This window comes from Saccostrea echinata, unplaced genomic scaffold (genome assembly GCF_033153115.1).
Source record: "Saccostrea echinata isolate AGI-Se365-2 ecotype Australia unplaced genomic scaffold, CSIRO_AGI_Sech_v1 ptg000057l, whole genome shotgun sequence".
Lineage (NCBI taxonomy): Eukaryota > Metazoa > Mollusca > Bivalvia > Ostreida > Ostreidae > Saccostrea > Saccostrea echinata.
The window spans coordinates 1,220,706-1,242,024 of NW_026889806.1; the positions used below are offsets into that span (position 1 = coordinate 1,220,706).

General features: G+C 32.1%; 2 protein-coding genes across 2 annotated transcripts; both read left to right on the forward strand.

The window, feature by feature from the left end:
* The first annotated feature begins 5,186 nt into the window (after positions 1–5,186).
* Positions 5,187–9,874, forward strand: LOC133174204 (uncharacterized). Its single transcript, XM_061309274.1, has 3 exons — positions 5,187–5,502; positions 6,147–6,191; positions 7,702–9,874. Exons 1-3 carry the CDS (start codon positions 5,217–5,219, stop codon positions 7,779–7,781), a joined length of 411 nt encoding a protein of 136 aa, XP_061165258.1. The 5' UTR covers positions 5,187–5,216; the 3' UTR covers positions 7,782–9,874.
* Positions 9,875–17,570: 7,696 nt separating this feature from the next.
* On the forward strand, positions 17,571–20,913 carry LOC133174280 (uncharacterized). The gene is made up of 3 exons (XM_061309366.1): positions 17,571–17,829; positions 18,043–18,087; positions 20,699–20,913. Exons 1-3 carry the CDS (start codon positions 17,592–17,594, stop codon positions 20,776–20,778), a joined length of 363 nt encoding a protein of 120 aa, XP_061165350.1. The 5' UTR covers positions 17,571–17,591; the 3' UTR covers positions 20,779–20,913.
* The last annotated feature ends 406 nt before the right edge of the window (positions 20,914–21,319 follow it).

Below are 21,319 nucleotides of genomic sequence, written 5' to 3' on the forward strand. Positions count from 1 at the left end.
CAGAGAACAGTGATAAAAAGACAATGCGAAAAATTAAAAACTTAATAAAAAACCACAATACAACTTCCTTTTTAACAGCCAAAGAAGAGGACTTTTTGACTAATTTTGATTTTAGAGAAAGTGCCTTTTATGGACTTCCTAAGATACACAAATCTAAAATAATTAAGGAAGCGATCAAAATACAAAACTCTGCATACATTACATGTAGCGATCCAGAGGATCTTACATTTAGACCTATCGTGGGTGGACCAAAAGCTCCAACACAAAGGCTGAGTCATCTTATGGACATATTACTGAAACCTTTATGTTTAGAAGTAAAAAGTTATGTTCGGGATGATCTAGATTTCCTGAAACATCTTCCTGAAAAAGTTAGTCGTGATGCCAAGCTAGTCACAATGGATGTTACTAATTTGTACACTAATATTACTACTTCTCTTGGTGTCAAGGCGCTCGAGTACTGGATTGATAAATATCCACAAAAAATTAATGAGCGTTTCAGCAAAGACTTCATATTAGAGGCTAGTAAAATAGTATTGGAAAATAATACTTTCTCTTTTAACGACAAACATTATGCACAAAAGAAAGGAACGGCAATGGGTACAAAGATGGCCCCTACTTATGCCACCCTTACACTAGGATATCTAGAGGAGAGGATGTATGAAAAAACTACTCAGTACTTTGACCAACAGACTTCAGAAAATATAAAGAACAATTGGAAAAGATACCTTGACGATTGTTTTATCATTTGGAATGACAGCGATGCGAATCTAGCAGTTTACCTAAATATTATAAACGATCTAGATCCTGACATCAACTTCACAATGGACGAAAGTTTACAAAGCATTCCGTTTTTGGACGTCCTTATAGCAAAGCATGGAGAATGTATTTCAACAGACATATACTACAAACCGACAGACACACATCAATATCTCCATTTCAGTTCCTGTCATCCAAGTCATACGAAACGTTCAATCCCTTACAATTTAGCTAGAAGAATCTGCACTATTGTTAGCGACAAGAAAAAAAGAGATGAACGTCTGAATGAATTAAAAAAATATCTGCTTGAACAATGCTATCCTCTTGGAATCATTGAGGACGGAATCAGAAAGGCTATAGAAATCGACAGAGATAAACTTATTAATTCTTCAAAAAGTGACACATCAGATTCTGCAATATTACCGCTTGTAACTACATACAATCCAAAGAAGAGGAATATAACCTCTACAGTGCGTCACCTCAACAACATTCTACAGACGGATGAGAAAATGTCCAAAGTACTGGAAAAATATAAATTCATCAACAGTAAAAGACAACCTAAAAACCTCCGAAGAATATTGTGTAAATCTACATTTCACCAACGGAATTTGTATGTGGTCAATAAATGCTCTGATTCACGTTGTGGAACCTGCCAGTATATTAAAGAGGGAAGTACTTTTACACTCGGAAATAAAGAATTTACTATCAATGCAGATATGACCTGTGCATCTAAAAACGTTATTTATTGTATAACATGCACTGGATGCGGACAATTATACATAGGAGAAACGGGGACCACACTACGCACTCGTATACGCATACATAGACAACATATCAACCAACCCGAGTACAGAAAAATAAAACTCAGTGAACATCTTGCTGTTTGTGGACAGGGACAATTCTCAGTTTATCCCTTTTATAAACTCAAAACAGAAAATCTTTTAGAAAGACGGGAAAAAGAAAAACATTTCATCAAGATTTTTAAACCGTCCTTAAATAGTTTAATATAGACTGTTTCATGACTTTATTATTTATTACGCTATTAATGAACAAAGTAATTTTACTTAGACTCTATAATTGTTTCCTCTATAAGCATTGTGACGTCATTGCTTTGTTGTTGACGTTATCATCAGGTAGCGTTATAACGTCACATGTTTGAATTGTTTTGAATTGTAAAACGTCTGAAGAAGTATAATGAAAGCGCTTACGTTTTACTAACATTGTTGCCTTGTTATTTTTAATTTTCATATATATATATATATATATATATATATATATATATATATATATATATATATATATATATATATATATATATATATATATATATATATATATATATATATAAATTACGTACACGGAAAAAAACCGTAATCAAATTTAGTCCCACCCCTCAGGCCCTACGGGGTAGGGACAATGAAATTCACAATTTTTCTTCCCCCTTATTCTAGATACAATGATCCAGCCATGGGTATGAAATATGTCAGTCAAAATACGTAAGTGAATATATATGTGTAACAGAAACTCAAATGTAAACGAAAGTAATCTTTCCATTATTTTGAGAATATTTTCAATGTATGAAAAAAAAAATTTAAAAATGCTTTCGTAAAATCACAAAAGTATACATTTTATCAAAAAATGTATGATGTATGTTAAAGCATTTATTATACGATTGAACAATTCTTAATAGTTGATTGTTGTTTAACGTCCCTCTCGAGCATTTTTCACTCATATGGAGATGCCACCACTTGCCGGTGGAGGGCGGCAAATTTATATCTATGCTTGGCACTCAGGGCCATCGAGCAGTGAGAGATCTTTTTCGTGCTAACACCTACTGTGACACGGGACCTCGATTTATACGGTCTCATCCGAAGGACTGGTCTCCACGTCCTGCAGTGGATTCGAACCCGCGACGTAAGGATCAACTCCTTACTTCGGGACTCTAGAGCAGACTCTCTAACCACTGCCTCACGCGGGCGACCAACCTTTTGTGATTCCATATATCCGTAGTTTAACTTCTTGATTTGTATTATTTATAGAATTCTTTTTAGATATTTTTCGCTATCTTCATTTTTTCCATTCACTCATTAAACAGTTTGCAAATGCTTGATATAAATAATATCTTTAAAAAACGCAAATATTTTCCTAAATATTATCCTGATAAACAGAACCAGTAAAAATTACCAGATAGTAGTATTTTTTCTTCGAAATATTGACATTTATTTTACAAACCAGCAGTAAATGTCTGAATATATAAACAATGCAATGTTGGTATTAAGCAAGAGGCCCATGGGCCACATCACTCATCTGAACACTTTGGCCAGAAAAACGCAGAAATCAGTTCAGTATTGAAAACTTTAAATATATAAGTGGTCCCAACCAATTAAGGAGGAGGGGGGCTTGATTTGAATAAAATTAACTTTACACTTCCTGAGGATGCTTCAATATTTCTTTGACTATTTATGGCTTTAGAAGATTTTAAAGAAAAGATAAGTTTTTTCTTTTATTGCCCCCCCCCCTTTGGGGTTATTGGTTGATTTGAATAACCTTGAATCTACACTATCTGATGATGCTTCTGTATTAATATGAGTAATCATGGCTTTGCTGTTCTCGAGAAAAGGATTTTTAATGATCTTTCAAATATACTACTATGTAAAACTTTGATCCCCCATTGTGGTCCCATCCTACCCCCAGGAATCAAGATTTGAATCCACACTACCTGAAAATGCTTCAATGGAATATGACTAATCATGGTTGCGTTGTTATTGAGAAGAAGATTTTTAAATATTTTTGCTATGTATTCCTATTTAAAACTTTGGTCATCCATTATAGCCCCACCCTACCTCCAGAGTCATGCTTTTCAAGAATCTGAATCTAAACGACCTTTTAAATGCTCCGATATAAACATAACCAATCATAGCTTTGCTTTCTTGAGAAGATATTTAAAGATTTTTCCTGTGTATTCCTCTGTGAAACTGACTATCCATTGTGTAAACACTCTACAAGGAAGTCATGTATTGAACAATCGTGAATCTATACTGCCTTAGGGTGCTTCCATATAAATATGTTAAATCATAGCTTTGCTGTTCTTGAGAAGATTTTTTGTATGTTTCCCATGTAAAATTTTGATCGTCAATTGTGGACTACCCTACCTCCGGGGCCATGTTATTAACAATTTGAATGTACACTACCTGAAGATGCTTCCATATAAATATGACTAATTATAGATTTGCTGTTCTTGAGAAGAATTTCAAAAGTGTTCCAATATATTCCTTTGTAAAACATTGATCGCCCGTTACAGCTTCCGCCTTCGGCTCAGGTACATACATGTACAAGTTCGTCTTAAAAGAGATAAGATATAATCTGACTGTTAAGAAAAAAAATTCCTCACTTTAATATCTCTTATTATTTGTTGGAACAATTTCTAAAACGAGGCAAGCTATTGAAATATAAGTTGATGAAACTAAGATATCAACAGCTTCGCTTGAAGTCAACATTTCGCAGATTTTCTATTTTCGATACAATGACCTTGTCAACAAATACAATCTATCATTAAGCAGAATGCTGACTAACGTTTTTCTTTTTAATTGTTAGGGTATTATTTACACACTGAATTGTCTACGGATTTTTGTGTTTGCCTGATCCTGACAAGGAGCACATGGCGGGTGTGACCGCTCTGCAGGGGATGCTTACTTACACCTCTACGGCACCCGATCCCAACTCTGATGATTGTATGCTCTGCTCCTGATTTGTATTGTTTCAATGGACTTTTGAGCATGATTACTTTTCATTATCTCCATATTTCCTTGTCCTGAACTGTATAACACATAACACATTACTCTCAATTACTCAGAGATTTTAAGGCATATTTCAAGTATAAGAAATTATAAGTACAAGAAATCAGACCTGCAATAAATACTTAGCTATGTCGCGATAAAAAAAAGATATTTACAATTTTTCTATTTATAAAAGTAAAATACCAAGAACTTAATACTTTAATTTCTTAATTTAAAGAAAAGTGTAATCGTAAAATTGTAAAAAAGAAAGAAAGAAGGAAAAAAAAGTATGTTGTGAAAATTTAAACAATCACCGATTTATTATTTTTTTTACCCCGGTCAAGTTATCCATAAGATAAAAAAAAGTTTTCGACAAGAAGAAATTTCAAAATATATAACAAATTCCTCATTACAACAACATATCATCAAGATAATTAAAGAAAAGGGCGAATTGGTAAATTTGTTTCAAATACTTACTCATGTATTAATTTATTATATTATTCACAACTGGAATGAAGTCTGTTCTTACTTTTAACAAACTCATGTTCTGTATCTAAATGAGCATGTCACGTAATAAAATTAAGTGCCCCAGAGAAAGAGTTTTATTATTTATAAGCCATCATTTACAACAAGCTAAATCAAAATCTGCTTGACACTTGACACACTTGGAAGGTAGAAGGCATCATGAATTCTCGTAAAATTCTTTTCTACATAATTCTTATCAGTTTAATAGCTGTATCCATTGCTTCTTCTGCTCGTAAACATGGAAAGACAAATAAGGAGAACAAGAGAAAGTTACGCTATATGTTGAATCATTATCTGGATATGATGGATGATGAAGATAAAAAGGAGAGAGGAAGTGATTCCAGTAGTGAAGAGGACTGTGGGTCAAGTAGTGAAGAGGATTGTGGGTCAAGTAGTGAAGAGGACTGTAGGTCATTTAGTAAAAAGGAATGCGAGGACCTCCGAAGTAAGTAATACAGGTTATATATCTTCAACAACAGCAGGCTGATTTATTATCCAAGCCTTCTTATTAATAAAAGTCATTTTTCATATATGATATATTTCATCTCTAAATTGGTGATGATATAATCGGTCGTAAATCACCAAAGACAAAGCTACGGGGAGATTGTACTGCAAAGGAAAATATAACAATTTATAAATAATGACATTTGCTATTTGTTGACTTCTGTTTTGGGTGCGGATGTAATTTATTATTTTTAGTATTATTTTTTGCAAGACTTTGTTCATCTTAAAATTTAGTGGATCATCAAATTTAAATGTCATTTTGCATTGTGTGACTTGTCTTTAGTCTGATCCTCTCTCATAATATTTTTGTATTTTCATAATTATCTTCAATTTTAATTCATAACATTTCATATCTACCTTTGTATTATTAGTTTAATTGATCGTAACTCAGTATAAACGAAGCTGCAATGAAATTGCGCACATGTGGAAACATCAAACGTTATTTCTGAGCAAGGTAAACGTGTCCATTGATAAAACACGGAAACAAATATTGAGTTCCATGGAAAGTAGTATTGTATTGGTTATGGCAGCTATAATGTATTTGCGTAAAAGAATATATATAATATGCACTTTTGTGTTTTTTAGTTCAAGTACCTGTTCCTCCTGCTATCAGTGCAGATCGTTTCGTAGGTAAGGATGCATTATTCTTTTATAAAATCTTCTTCAAATTATCTTTTTCTCACTTAAAGCTCTTGAAGTTTGTAAAAGATTTATGAAATTTTACTAGTAAATTTCACTTCAATGACATTCAAAGAGGATTTCTTTAATTTTCTTTGTTTAAAGAAATGCTTTTACATATGATTTGATATTGTTTTTAAAGTGTGACAAAATGAATTTGTTGCTTTTTTTAAAACCAGGCTCTAGGGCCACGAAACTCGGTAGAGTCCACTTTGAATCTCAGTTTCACTTTTTCAAAAGGGTTTATACATAAAGTTTTGTTTGTTGTTTGAGTGGAGAGTTTTTACTCATATGGAGACGCCACCACTTGCCGGCGGAGGGCTGCAAATTTATACTTATCGTCGGCACTCACGGCCATTGAGCTTCGAGGGATCTTTTTCGTGCCAACACCTACTGCGACACGGGATCTCGGTTTAAACGGTCTCATCCGAAGGACCGGCTTCCACGTCCTGCAGTGGATTCGAACCCGCGACATAAAGATCAGCTCCTTACTCCGCAACTCTAGAGCAGACGCTCTAACCACTTTGCTACGCGGCCTATACATAAAGTATATCAGCTTTATAGTATAATCTGAGAGACCCTCTGTGGTATCATCTTTTATTACAAAACAAAAAAAAAGTACATTAATCTTTTGATATAGAAATAGACTCGCAACAGTAATATTTGCTTTTTTAATGTCAAGGAAAAAGATGATAGCCTTAACCTTGAGTGATACCATCAATTAGTGATAATGTCCTTTTCAATCTGTGATTCAATTCACGCTCCGATGAAGATAAAGACTGCAATATAAAAATATAATGTTGTGATATGCTGTCTCAACAATTAATGCAAGTCATAAAACAGGACACAGCTATGTCGATATAGTACAGTTTACAGTTGACATTATGATAAAATACAATTCGTGAACTAATAAGAATAAGAAGTAAATTCCCATTTAGTAATTGTAAAATTCTGCATGACTGGCATTAATAAGCTGGAATTAAAATAAATATACATATATATATATATATATATAAAACAACCATACTTGACAGTTATGATGTAATGCTGTCAACAGCTATTAGGATTTGCATAAATGTTTCTAATCGATGGAAATTAATGTAAACATAAGGATTTAAACCTAATTATATTTTTTGTTTTGTCATTGAATACAAAATACTCTATCATTTCTTTGATTTATTATAAAATCATGAACGTTTTATTCAGAAGTAATAAAGAATGATTTTACACAATGCTTACCAAGGTGAGGCAATTTCAGCAAATGTTAGATGATACATGAATCCTCGACAATGAGAAATACATGAGAGGCCCAAAGAAAAATTTTAAAAATTTTATTTATAATATATATATATATAGTACTTTTTATCAATAGAGCTTTTTTTTTATAAATCGCACCATGTTGTACACCGAAGATTGAAAAAATGTGTCGTTTCTGAGTATTTATTTTTATTTCTCATTTCAGGAGATATTCTCTGTTCCTTTTGTTTTCAAATCCGAGATAGAAGAGCTCGAAGGAATTGTATAGCATCAAATTGTGACTGAAAGAAGAGGCTATGGTTTTCGGAGCCATTTAAGCCCTTATTTTACATACTAGTATAACTTAATTTATTACTTACTTAGAAAATTATATATATAAAGTGTGTGTATGTATGATATTGACAATTCAACTATATGCTTAACAGAGATTCGAAAGAAAAATCAAAATTTGTTTTATTCGTAGCTGAATAGAAGCTTAACTCAGTTTTACTCACCCAAGGTTGTCTGTCTTTCGTAAACAGTGAAGTAAAACTACTCATTTTTGTTCAAACGAATGCCCTTGCACACTTTAAGTGAGTTTATGTATTTATAAAAAAGCTAGGCTTGCGCAAAATGTTTTAAACGTCTGAACAATGAAAAAAAAATTGAGGAAAAATCTGTGCAACTACGTGATAGTTTTTTTTTAATCACGAAGAGTTCCTGAACTTATTTGTTCAAATGTAATAACTTGAACAGTTCATTGATAAAATGAGACCTCGTCCTAACTTTTGGTGGTGTCATTTGAACAGAGGTAATCTACTACACATGATTGATCTGAAAGTTTATCTGACTTAATGTAACATTCCATTCTTTTTATTGTAGCAAATATTTAGAGTTTCTATATAGATATCCGTATGAATATGTGACATTGTGATTTACACGAAACATATAGAGATGTATTTCTAACTTTTTTCCATTCTATCAATTAAGAGAATAAAATTGAATATGAAGATAACGAAGAGTATTTAATCTCGAAAGTCCAATGAAACGAAACAAATCTGGAGCAGAGCAAAACACAGACCTCAAAATTTAGAGGTGGGATCAAGTGTCATGGAGGAGTGAGCATCCCCTGCAGACCGGTCACTCCTGTGCTATTTGTCATGATCGGGAAACAAAACCGGAAAAATCCGTAGACAGTTAAGTGTATAAATAATGGCCTAACAATTAGTATGAAAAAAGTCAGTCAGCATTTGACTCAACAATAGATTGTCTGTGCTGACAAGGTCATTGTATCGACCGAAAACTTGCTAAAAGATGACTTCAAACGAGACTGTTGATATCCTTGTTTCGTCAACATGTTTATCAATACATGTACCTTTCCTCGTTTTAAAAATTGTTCATACGTAGAGCATTCTCTTGCGTATCGAATCAACTGAGAGACATAAACCCCATATGCAGGCGATAAGGGTATTTTGCTGCATAAGTTAGGGAAGTTGACGATTGAAAAGTTGAAGTCATCACGTTTATCATAAAGCTTTGTTGTTAGGTTACCATTAACGTCTTTTTCTAGTAAAATATCTATATATGAAACAGATGTGTCAGAATCTGTGGTATCTTTAATTTCAAGCTCACTGGGCTATATCGAGTCGACATATGAATGAAAGTAACTGTTGTTAATTGATAATAGGTCATCGGTATATCGAAATGTCGAGTTGAAGGCCACAGCAAGAGTTTTCTTCTTCTCATGTAGAAGTTTTTGAATAAATTCTGCTTCATATGAATACAAAAATAGGTCTGCTAATAAGGGGGCGCGCTTAATAGATACTAGTATTCATATGGACAGGTGGTATTGTTATTTATTTAACGTAACGTATAAGGAGAGTTATGTCTCTGATTTCCCCTCAATGTATCAATCAAGGGAAGTTAATCAATCTTCGAGTTACTGTTTTACTTTGGGCCTCAGTATGTTATTATACAAGATATATTTTAATGAAAAAAATAATCTTAAGAGATGATACACTGTTACTTCTTGTTATGGTCATCTGAACTCATTTGGGTGAACGAACTTAGTGGTGCAGTATATTTTTGAAAAGAAGAGATTGTTTCATTGAAAATATTAACACAGTATGTGTCGTCATTTGAAATTATATCAAATTTACAATCACTACTCTCAGACACTTAAGACCTGTTGAGTTATAGTTGGTACAATTTATCATACATCAATCCTATTTGGGGTAATGTAATATGTGTATATTTAAATTCCCATTAACTATATTACTTAGATATAAGATTGTACATAGATTTGAATTTGAATACGTTTATATTCGTTTGATATAAATATTGCATTGTTTATTTCATATCAAACTCAAAATAATATGTAAAACCTAATAAATTATACATAAAGGGATTTTGTGTGCAATTCAATAATCAATATGACATATATGTATTGTTTTACGTAGGCTATATATATATATATATATGTAGAGAGAGAGAGAGAGAGAGAAAATTTTGAGATAATCCCTGTGAATCTATGAATGATTTCAACCCGATGACGCGTAAATTGATGACGTCGCACTGTTGACGTGGACATATTTGTAGATCATGACTGTACAGAAAATCTTGGAATCTTTTAAAAACATATGTGACAATCTGTTGGAGATTTATTTCATACAAACTTTTGACTGATAAATCTACAGTGTTGTACATAACGACCAAGGAATCATCATGATTCGTCCTCTGAAATCATTCTGTGTACGGCAGTGCTAGGCTACTCGTAGATCCATGGTTAGTTATATATAGGATCTCCCATGATTTGTAGTTGGATATGATTTTTATCCAACGAGCTGTGTGTTATTTATCCCCGAGCCTTGGCGAGGGGATAAAAAACACACAACGAGTTGGATAAAAGTCATATCCAACTACAAATCATGGGAGATTCTTTTTATCCCATGTTTAATACTTCACAACCAATGTTTTACACTGTTTTATATAGGACTCCACTTTATTTTACTTCATCACGCTAACGCAAAAACCATTGTGACGTCACAACTGTGGGTTATGAAAAATTTATCCAATGAGTCATATCCACGGGATAAAGGGATAAACATGGGATAAATAGTTAGTATAATATAAGAAAAGTACAAGTGTAGCTAGATTTTCTTGCATGGTCAAATGAATATTCCAACTACAACTTTAACTGTTAGGTCTAACATTTCCTGTGTGGGGGGGGATGGGGGGGGGGGTAACATCATCCATCGCTGGACTGTAGCCAGTGCATTGATAAATTTTGATAATTCACTGAAGTGTAATGATTTTTTTTTGTTTATAATTTTTTGCTTATTAGCATTCATTTGATAACACAGAACTTTCACAATTAGATGTTTGGATAAATTTACATCTTGAAGCGAGGCCGAGGGATTATGTCGAAACCAGAAGTGCTGTTGATAAAGCACATACCCGTGGATAAAGCATAGGTTTATCTCATGGGTAGTATCCACCAGACGTATGAGATAAATAAATACATACATATACATGCATACATATATATATATATATATATATTATATATATATATATATATATATATATATATATATATATATATATATATATATATATGATGGCCGATCGACAAGGGATGCTCATTCCTCCATGTCACCTGATTCCACCTCTGATGTTTTAGAAGTCTATGTTTGCTCTTCTCCTAATTTGTATTATTTGAATGAACTTCTGACCTTGAATAACTTTTGTTCTCTCCATATCTCATGTACTATACATGTATATCATATCAAATATTAAAATATACTGAAACTCAAAGAAACGCATCAAGAAGTATTCTACAATAATTTGAATTTTTTATCTAATGATTTTCAAAAATGAATACACTAAGGTAAAACTTGATTTGAAAACATCAAAGATTAGATAAAAATGTTAAATGATTATCTTTTAACTTCAGAAAGTAACACATGACTGTTAAAACACCCCCATCCCGGCCATTCAATTACAGCGTGCAATTGCCATGCACAACAGTTGCAACTTGATTTCTACGATCCAATAGGTTCATCAGTCTCGAGATCTGAGCGAAAGAAATATTCTTTGCCATTTTTAAATGCCTGTTTTTCAGATGATGAGGTCGAATTTTCTCCAGCCAAGCGCAGTGTTGTAACCATTGTACTTCCGGTCCAAGGTCTTTCATTCATGCTAATGATACGTAAGGGCCTGTGATTTGGGTCATATTTGCATCTGGAACTCTCAGTCACCTTTATTTTGAGATTTTCCAGCTAGAGCAATGGAAATGCGTAGTTAAGTCATTTTCAGGAAGCCTTTGCATCGCTTACAGAAAAGAAAGGGGAACTTATTTTTCAGAGCATTGCTGCATTACTTATGATGAACAGATGCAAATCCTTAAAACCCCATATTATTGCCAAATACTTCGTTAAACATGCAATTTTTTTTATTTCTGTTAAGCAGACTCAAACTTAACTTCCGGTAAAGGTATGAAAATCATTCAACCGTTAAATTACCGATATTTACAAAGTTGAAGACGTCCTTACTTTTTAGATTGAAAATAATATCCTATATGTAATATTTCCCCCTAAAACACGATGTTGCGTTTCTTTTGCCTCTCAGTATTCCTTATCTTGGCTCTGTTCAAAATAAAAAATGCATTATTCAATTGCAGATTTTGTGAAACACTTAAAAAGCTATATGCGGTATATGCATATTTTTGCCACCCCCCCCCCACCCCCAAAAAGTCAAATTCTGAAAATTTCTTGACATGTGCTGAATTGTATATATTGTATGAAATATCTGAATTAACAAAAATATGGTTTCAAAGTACATGTAGGTCATTGGCAATTTTTGTTTCTATGAAGTCACAAACTATTAGGATTTTGCGTTATTTTTCAGAGAGGGGACAAAATTGGACAAAATTGTTCAGTTTTTACTATATAATTCATAGAGCGCAAGCCTGCTCCATAACAATATTCACATATTTCATTGATATTATCATTCCAAACATTATATCAAAACATTGAGTTGGAGCAGACCTGCGCTCGATGACTTTTACTCGAAATATTGACGTAATATACACATTTTTCTCTATAAATCATGGACATTTTTACGTCTCTTTCCTGACATCAATATTTACATGTAACATATGGCGTCATGGCTAATGAAAATATTTAATGCTCTGAAGTCTGCAGATATCCCCTTGGCTTAGAACATAATTTTCGATTTCTCCATCAAAATTTGATTTTGGGGACAAATTTTGGTCAAAACCAAATATAGCCCCTTTAATGTAAAGACAGAACACTGCATAAAAAACTGTGGAATTAGACTTCTTAAGTTTGCAGTGTCTAGAGCTTCTTTAAATCACTCATACTGATTTATCTAGAATGGCTGCTATCTCTAATGATTGTGCTGATTGAATGCTAAGCATGATTTTTAATGGTGAAATTAAGCTAAATATAGCATATTTGTGTTTGAAAATGATATATCAAAAAGAACAATAACATATCATGATGTGAAAGTTTGTTTTAACATATCCTTATTAGTAAACTACGGTTATGATTGTAATTTCTGATAATGATTTTCTTCTTCTTTTAAGGCTTATGCTTGTAACAAAAATTTCTTTATACTGTAAAAGGTGTGCCCTTCGATACTTTAATTTCATCATAAGAAAGAGATTTTTCAATAGTCCCACTCTAATTTTCAGCGCGTACATGTATTACTTATCCTTCCTTCTGGAATTTTAATGAAATAGAACCCAACCCTGTTTATACAGGATATCTTGTGCCAAGTTTTACTGAACAAAAACAAACCGATTTCTTACAACAGACAGTGCTAACAGTGGGCATGTTGTTGTACATCGCATCATACTATAATTATATATGTACCAAATACAAAAAATGACATACCTCTGATTTTAGAGGCTTTCAGTATCCATGTAGTTATTCTAAAAGTATGACATTTATAAAAATATGTCAATTGACTTTAGAGAAATATTTTAGTCTCGTAGGTTTTGCCTACCAATTGGTCCTTGCAAGTACTGATATAAAGTTATCTATTTTTTATTTTATTTTTATTATTATTATTATTATTTTGATGTTATAAAACAGTGTTAAAAATAATACCTGTACATGGAAGAGAAGCACAAAAGTAGCATTTTTGTTGATGACATGTAGTTCTTAGAGACATGAAATATGGAGATAACTTACAGTCATCAAGCTCTAAAGTCTATTGAAACAATACAAATCAAGAGCAGAGCAAACTGAAGCATCCTCTGTCGACCGGTTTGATTTTTTTGTTAAACTACTATAAACAGCGTTTCTTTGATTCTTAAAATTTTTTTATGTTTAAAAATGAATTTACAGGTAAAGATTTTATTTTGTAGAATGAAAAGATTTTCATATTCCTTTCTAGAGGTTCTTGTTAAACTTTTAATAGGTCATATGAATAATATTATTTTAGAATTAGCCAGCAGACTTTGTGTAGGTTAAAAAATTCAAAGATTCCAAGTAAGGGATACACACATATCTATTTTACTCGGGTTTCCAAATTTACTGTACAAATCTGCTTTAAAAAATTATATGAAGGACCACAATTTTCGACTAGCTGTTTGCTAATTTGTTGTAATCCTGGATAAACAAAAGACTATAATTAATATTAAAAGTTATTATCAATATGGAATTAAAAATTAAAACCCGAGATATTATATAACAAAGACATAATAAAAGAATAATCACAAAAAAATAATATTTTGAAACAGGAATTGAGTTTTCTACTTTCATAATTTATACAAATTAAATATGTTATAAAAAAAAACACATGCAATCACAAAACTGTTACCGTGTGATATTTATTAAAATTTTAAATAATAAAATTTGTTTCTTTAAAAACACGTACTTAATCTTTTTTGCGTTTTACAAATATTTGCCAAGCATTTTTTATGAAATTAGTCAATTTATGCTATTTTGTATTTTATTCAACATAGAAATTAAATTATGTTCTAATAGTGAAAAACTTATTTAACTTTTTACAAATTTTGTTTATATTTTCTTTTAAAATGATATGGGATATATTTCTAGAAATAATTATTGTTTACTACATGACTTGATCAATTGATACAAACTGAGAGCAGAGGTAATAGAGGTAGGATCCGTTGCAGTGGAGGAGTCAGCATCCTATGTCGACCAGTAACACTCCCATGAACCTGTCGACTGATCGGGTAGACAATTTGTTTGATTTTTTTTAATAACGTCAGTCTACATTCAAACTTACTACAGTTTGTATTTGCATATAAAATCATTGTACCGACGATAAAATTTGCTAAATGCAGACTGTAGACGAGATAGCTGCTACCGTTATGCTACGTCCGCTCAGAAATTGATCATACGTAGAACACGTCCTTGCATATTAGATCTAATGCGAGATGTAAACACCAAATACAAACCATAATGGTATATTGCTGCATGACTACAATAAGGAAGTTCACGATAAAAGGTAAAGTCATCATGTTTTCACAAAGTTTAGTTGTTAGTTTCCCATCAATGCCTTTCTCTGGTCAAACATCCAAATATTAAACAAATATGTCAGATTCTATTGTGTCTTTTGACTTCAATTAACGATTGAATAAAAATGATTATGAAACAATATAAATTGTGAGCAGAGCAACGACAGACCCCTCTAAAAAGAACAGAGGTGGGATAACGTTCCGGCAGCTCTGTTAAGTACGCCCATAGGAAATATGTCTCAAAATATTTTAAAATATTTCGAGAAAATGTATACAGTTTTGTTTTTTTTTTTAAAGTGTGTTTTTAGACATATGGGGATTCTTCAATCTGCATATGTATATGTCGGGTTCGGCAACAGCGACGTCGCTTATATCACGGGACAGGTTTAAAATTAGAAAAAATAAAGCTTCAAAAACTGCGTGTGAAAAAGTCAGTGACGTCATATCAGTCAGTACTTCATTTTGTTTTAATAGCAAGATTAATTGCACATCATTTCATTTTCACATTTAAAAAGGGGAAAACTAAAGTGATTAAGTTTTAATGGAAAAAAATTATCCAGAATCATTTGATTTGTTGTTAGTTTTAAGGTGATATCATAATTGTTTTCACAAACCTCTGCATACGCTGATATAAATATGAAAGTCTGTAACCTAGCTGCGCCCGGCACCATAGAAGAGTGAGTATACTCTCTTGGCCGGACACACCCATCATATGCTCTTTGTCATGATCCATGATCAAGTAATCGGAGAAAATCGTAGATTACCACTTGAAATAAATATCAATCAAAGTTCATCTTAAGTTTTAAACTGCATGAAAACCTATCTATACAAATAGTTATCTGTAATGACTAAAACAGATGTGTAAACCAATTAAAGAACTTATCGGATTTTATGCTCGGTGGACTGATCATTTCATGAATGCAAAAGGTATTTTAGGTGAAAGATAACTTGGACAAAAATCTGTATTTTGATGAAAACTAAACATTAAATTTTTTATTGCTTTAAAACCAGTTTACAATTTGAAATACAAGAGATCCATAACTACTATTTTATTTTTGTACTTTTATAAAAATGACAACAATAGTAAAACATTAGATACGCTTTACATACCAATCATTTGTTTGTCAATTACTTGGCAATATTTTTCAAACTTATTTTGACTACGATCATCAACATAGAGATCTTTCGGTGGAAGTCACCGGTCGATACCGGTCCCGCCTCCAGGGTCAGTGTTGTTTTCCCTTTTCTCGAATTTTTTTTCTGTAGGAATTTTAAGAAATCGATTGTCATTTACTCCATTTCATTGACTTATACAGTTTGTAAAGGCTTGATATTAAGATATGGTTATTGTTATTTTTTGATAAGCATCTTCTTTGCTAAATGTACATGCGAGGATCTAGAGCTGGGGTCGGGGGGAGGGTCCGGACCCACCTGGAATTTGCAGAGGTGTTAAAAGTATATACTGAAGCAAGTAAGAAATACTTTGGACCCCTCCTAGAAAACGTGTACTCACCATTACCACCACGAAATAGGTGATTTTCACGTTTTGGAAATGGATTTTCCCTTTTTTTGTTAAGTAATTTTCTGGATAAGGACGGGAATTTATGTTTGGGGTTGTTTTTTTTTTTTTTGGCTTGTCAAGAATTTTTTGGGTTGGAATTTTTTTTGTCTAGGGTGCCCCCCCCCCCCCCCCCCGGAAAAAAAATCCTGGATCTGCGCCTGATGTATGCATATAATTTATTTTAAATTAAGCTATGTTGTTCAATATACTATTTACAATGTTCGAGGTTTCAATTAATGAAAGCAAAAATAACATGCATGTAAAACACAAGTCACTTGATATAATAAAGAATTATAATAACAGTATAAAATAGTACATTTTGATAAAGGAAAACAGTTGTTGTGCAAATTAAGAAATTGGCTGATGTTTTTGTACCCTGATCAATTTTACTGTAGGACGGATCTGAAGTAATTAAGATTGATTGATTGATTGCGGTTTTACGTCCCATTCGAGAATTTTTCACACATATTGAGACGTCACCATAAACAGGTGAAGGGTTTCAAATTTAAACCTATAGTCGGTACTTGGCCATTGAACAATGGGAGTTCTTTAGTGTGGCACGGGATCTCGGATTCTAATGTCTCATCCGAAAGATCCGTAACTTTCACTTCTAGTGCCGGGCGCTTGTCGAAGGAACAGTCACTACCTACATGTACGTCTTAGGTTTGACGCTGCACGGCGAAGGAGAATCGAACCCGGACCTCCCCATCACGAAGCGAAAGCCCTAATTAGATTATCATGACCGATTAATTTTCGAAAGATGAAAGAATTTTGATTCCTTTTTTTCACTAAGGCACTAAAAGGATCAGCAAATTAGCCATTTTGTTTCAATTACTTTCTCAGCTATTTAGTATTTATCTTTGTCACAAGTATTTAATTCTTACAAATCATATGTTCTCCTGCTTTTAAATGAGCATGTCGCGTAACTAAACTACATTAATAAAAACATGGTCAACCAAAAAAGCTATTTAAAAACACCATTTATAACAACCGACACCAAAATCTGCTTGACGCTTGACACACTAGGAAGGTGGAAGGCATCATGAATTCTGGTAAAATTGTTCTCTACATAATCCTTATCAGTTTAATTGCTGTATCCATTGCCTCCTCTGCTCGCAAAAATGGAAAGACGAATAAGGAGAACAAGAGAAAGTTACGCTATATGTTGAATCATTATCTGGATATGATGGATGATGAAGATAAAAGGGAGAGAGGAAGTGATTCTAGTAGTGAAGAGGACTGTGGGTCAAGTAGTGAAGAGGATTGCAAGAAACCTCCAAGTAAATAAAAACAGGCTATAACGTTATACCAACGACAGCTTAATTCATTATATATCTTTTAAATTGGTGTATTTCATTGTAAGGTAAAGACATTAATTGATAACACGCGGAAATATCTAATGGTTATTTATTTAAAGTAACAAGGCAACTGTATGACATGTACCTGATATGTCTGAGTAAAACATAAAATGTACGTTTTCATTTGTGTTTCAGTTAAAATACCAGTTCCTCCTGTTATCAGTAGAGATCGTTTCGTAGGTAAGGATTTTTTGTTTTGAAAAAGCTTCTTCAATTTACGATAATTTTATTCATGTTTAAGACACATTAAAATTGAATAAGGAAGACATTAAATTTGTAATTTTCAGTTTCAGATGTTTGTAATTTTGAAGTCCTCACCATTTTCGCTTAAATCATCTACAAGATTTTAGAGAAATTGCTTGAAAATTTCACTTCAATTAATTTTCCTTACAAAGATTTGTCATTTCATTTCCTGACTTTTTGTACGTGTACAGCTCAGAAACTTTTTAACCAAACATTCTATTGTGAACAAGATAAATGCACATTTTTAAAAGAAATATAATGCTTCTAAATAAATACTAAAATAAATGATGAAGAATTTTGGTAAATTATTATAGTTTATATAGGCATATAATAATATATTCATAATTGACTTTTACTGGTAAGTACTAATTTGCTTCTGGTTTTACAACAAAATCAGCCTTTATGCCACTAGGCATGCTTTGAGTTAAGTTCAAGAGAATTTCTTTCTTTTTTTTTGTAATAAAGCACTATACTCTCTAGGGTGTCTTCCACGTATCTGTTTTTTTTTTCTTTGGCATATTCTGACAAAAGATCTTCTTTATTCGACCTGAAATTTTGTTTAAATCAGAAGAATTTCTTTGATTACTTGGGATTTAATAAACCAATATCTTTTTCAAAGTCGATACAGGGAACTTTAAAATCAGCTTGATACTGTTTGTTATCTTCGTCTGAAGCAGAAAATGAAAGATGTTACTACCAGATGTAATTGCCTAGTAGATTCTAGATGAGAAAATGATTTTACTATTAAAGAACTTGGTACAGTACCATAACTTAAAAACATAAGAAAGTTTCTCAAACACTATTCAGTTTCTACACTCTCTTGGCCAGGAACTAGTTTTGGTTTAAACCCATATGAAACATTTGGGATCGAATAAAGTAGAAACTTGCTTAGCACATACAATCCATTAAATATGATTTTTGGAAAGCAGTCCAGACGGAATGGTAATCAATTTAAACTGAATTCTCTTAAAATTTCATTCATAAGATGTCTAGTTGCATTAAGACAATCAAAGTGGAAGCTACTTAGTAATACAAAGTAAAATATCTATCATGAATATAAATAAATATCAAAATTTTGTACAATTCATCATATCCTTGTTTGTGTCTTTCTTCAGAGGCCTTACATTTCTTTGAAAATTATGCATTTAATTTATTCACATAAGCCTGCAAGTATTGAAAAGGTTTCGTGGTATTTAAGTTGTCTTTGTAACTTAACAATAACATGGACATGCATTCAATTAACGGAACTCACAGTGTAAAAAATAATCTAAAAAAATTATTTACTTTTATGAGTTTAAGAAAATTAATTGCGATATTGTCGATATGATAAAAGCTATATATACGCATGTTAATGCAAAGATTACACATCATTTTCTTTTATCCGTAATCTTAAAGTCGGCATGATGAAAACTGATATATTATTTTAAATTCATATCTGAAACAACTGAAGAAGAATAATCCATTAATTAAAATATCATATCGATAAGGTACAAAACAATATGTAGTATAAACTTATTAAAACATTATGTTTAAATAATACATTCACAATTAGACAATAAACCTACAACGTTAAAACACACACAAAAAAAGAAACATGGCCAAATACGAATCTCTTGTAAATATAGAAACGTAAGGAAAAGTTTCATATGTTGTACAGTAAAGCTGTTATCATGTTTTCCGGCTATTTTTAAAAACTTTACATGACTGGCAATTTAAAATGGATTAAGGAAATATAAACAGAAACAACCATACTTCATGTTTATAATTGAGATGTCTCCGACTATGAAGATTTGCATAAATGTTTCTAAACCGTTAGAAATGTATTTTAATCATCAAGAATAAGACCACTTTCCCCATAATATTGTTAATATACACAAGAAAAATATATACTGTGGAATCATCATTGTTCGTGGGGGATCAATGTTCGTGGACTTCGTGGGTCACCCTCACCCACGAATTTACATCCCCATTAACAATTTTTGTCAACGTACTGATTAATTAAATCTACCAATTAAACGAGCTGCCCACGAAATTATATCCCCACGAACCAAAAAAATTTTGCTTGCCCACGAACATTGACCCCCCACGAATTTAAATGATTCCACAGTAATTATAATTTTTAAATTAAAAAGTAATCATCAACTTTTTATCTATAAGTAAAGACAGATGAATTTTAATGAACATTTATACTCGTCAGGTAAATTAAGCAGCGACCTTCTACAATGTAGATATAGATATACATGTATATTGGTTTATGATTAGGTATGAATTTATCCAACTACTTGTGAGTTTGAGTGGGGATAGAAAACACACAACGAGCTGGATCAAAATCATATTCAAGCACAAATCGAAGAGATTTTTATTATCAAATATTGTGCAATTAATTATGTTTTGCATTGTGTTATGCATGAATAAACTTTATTTGATTCACCACTTTCACGCACCATTGTGACGTCACAACCGTTGATATGAAACGGAAATCATATAATCGTAACATTTTGTTTACCAAAGTACATCGTATTTATCTTTTATTTGTTTCTTATTTCAGGAGATATTCTCTGTTCATTTTGTTTTCAAATACAAGATGCAGTATCCCGGCAGAATTGCATAGATTCAAATTGTAGTTGAAAGTCTTCAAGAGCCATTGAGGATTTTATTTTATGTATGATTTTATTAATAATGTACATGAAAAAAATATATATTATTATATATATTGTATGATGTTGACAATCAAATTATTTAGAAAATCATTAAAAATGAAAAAAACAAATCAAATATTGTTGTTATGAAAGCTAACTACAAATTCTAATGAATTTTATTGATCAAACTTTGACCGTCGTTCGTTACTTTTGATGTAAACGTAAGTAACCTTCTGAATCATGAAAAGTTCAGTCTTGAATTCCACCATACTTTAATTTGAATCTACATCCTGTATTTCCTATAGAGATTCCCAAACTGCTGCTACCAAACAAAACTTACAGTGCCTTTATTTATCTAAAACAAATCCTCTTAAATCTTCTTCTTCCTTCAACTGCAGTCCCGCTGGATGCAGGTACGTCATTACTGGTGATGTTAATATATATAAAAATGACGACCAATCATCTTTAAAAGGTCCTTAATACAGGAACCCCGGATCTTTCAATTGGCGACAGAACATTTCTATTATGAA

What these genes read in the sequence shown, in the direction of transcription:
- LOC133174280 (XM_061309366.1), top strand. Translation starts at nt 17,592, where the DNA reads ATGAATTCTGGTAAAATTGTTCTCTACATAATCCTTATCAGTTTAATT. An exon ending in GGATTGCAAGAAACCTCCAA is followed by an intron (nt 17,830 to 18,042) that starts GTAAATAAAAAC and finishes TTTGTGTTTCAG; the next exon opens with TTAAAATACCAGTTCCTCCT. An exon ending in CAGTAGAGATCGTTTCGTAG is followed by an intron (nt 18,088 to 20,698) that starts GTAAGGATTTTT and finishes TTCTTATTTCAG; the next exon opens with GAGATATTCTCTGTTCATTT.
- LOC133174204 (XM_061309274.1), top strand. Translation starts at nt 5,217, where the DNA reads ATGAATTCTCGTAAAATTCTTTTCTACATAATTCTTATCAGTTTAATA. An exon ending in GGAATGCGAGGACCTCCGAA is followed by an intron (nt 5,503 to 6,146) that starts GTAAGTAATACA and finishes TGTGTTTTTTAG; the next exon opens with TTCAAGTACCTGTTCCTCCT. An exon ending in CAGTGCAGATCGTTTCGTAG is followed by an intron (nt 6,192 to 7,701) that starts GTAAGGATGCAT and finishes TTCTCATTTCAG; the next exon opens with GAGATATTCTCTGTTCCTTT.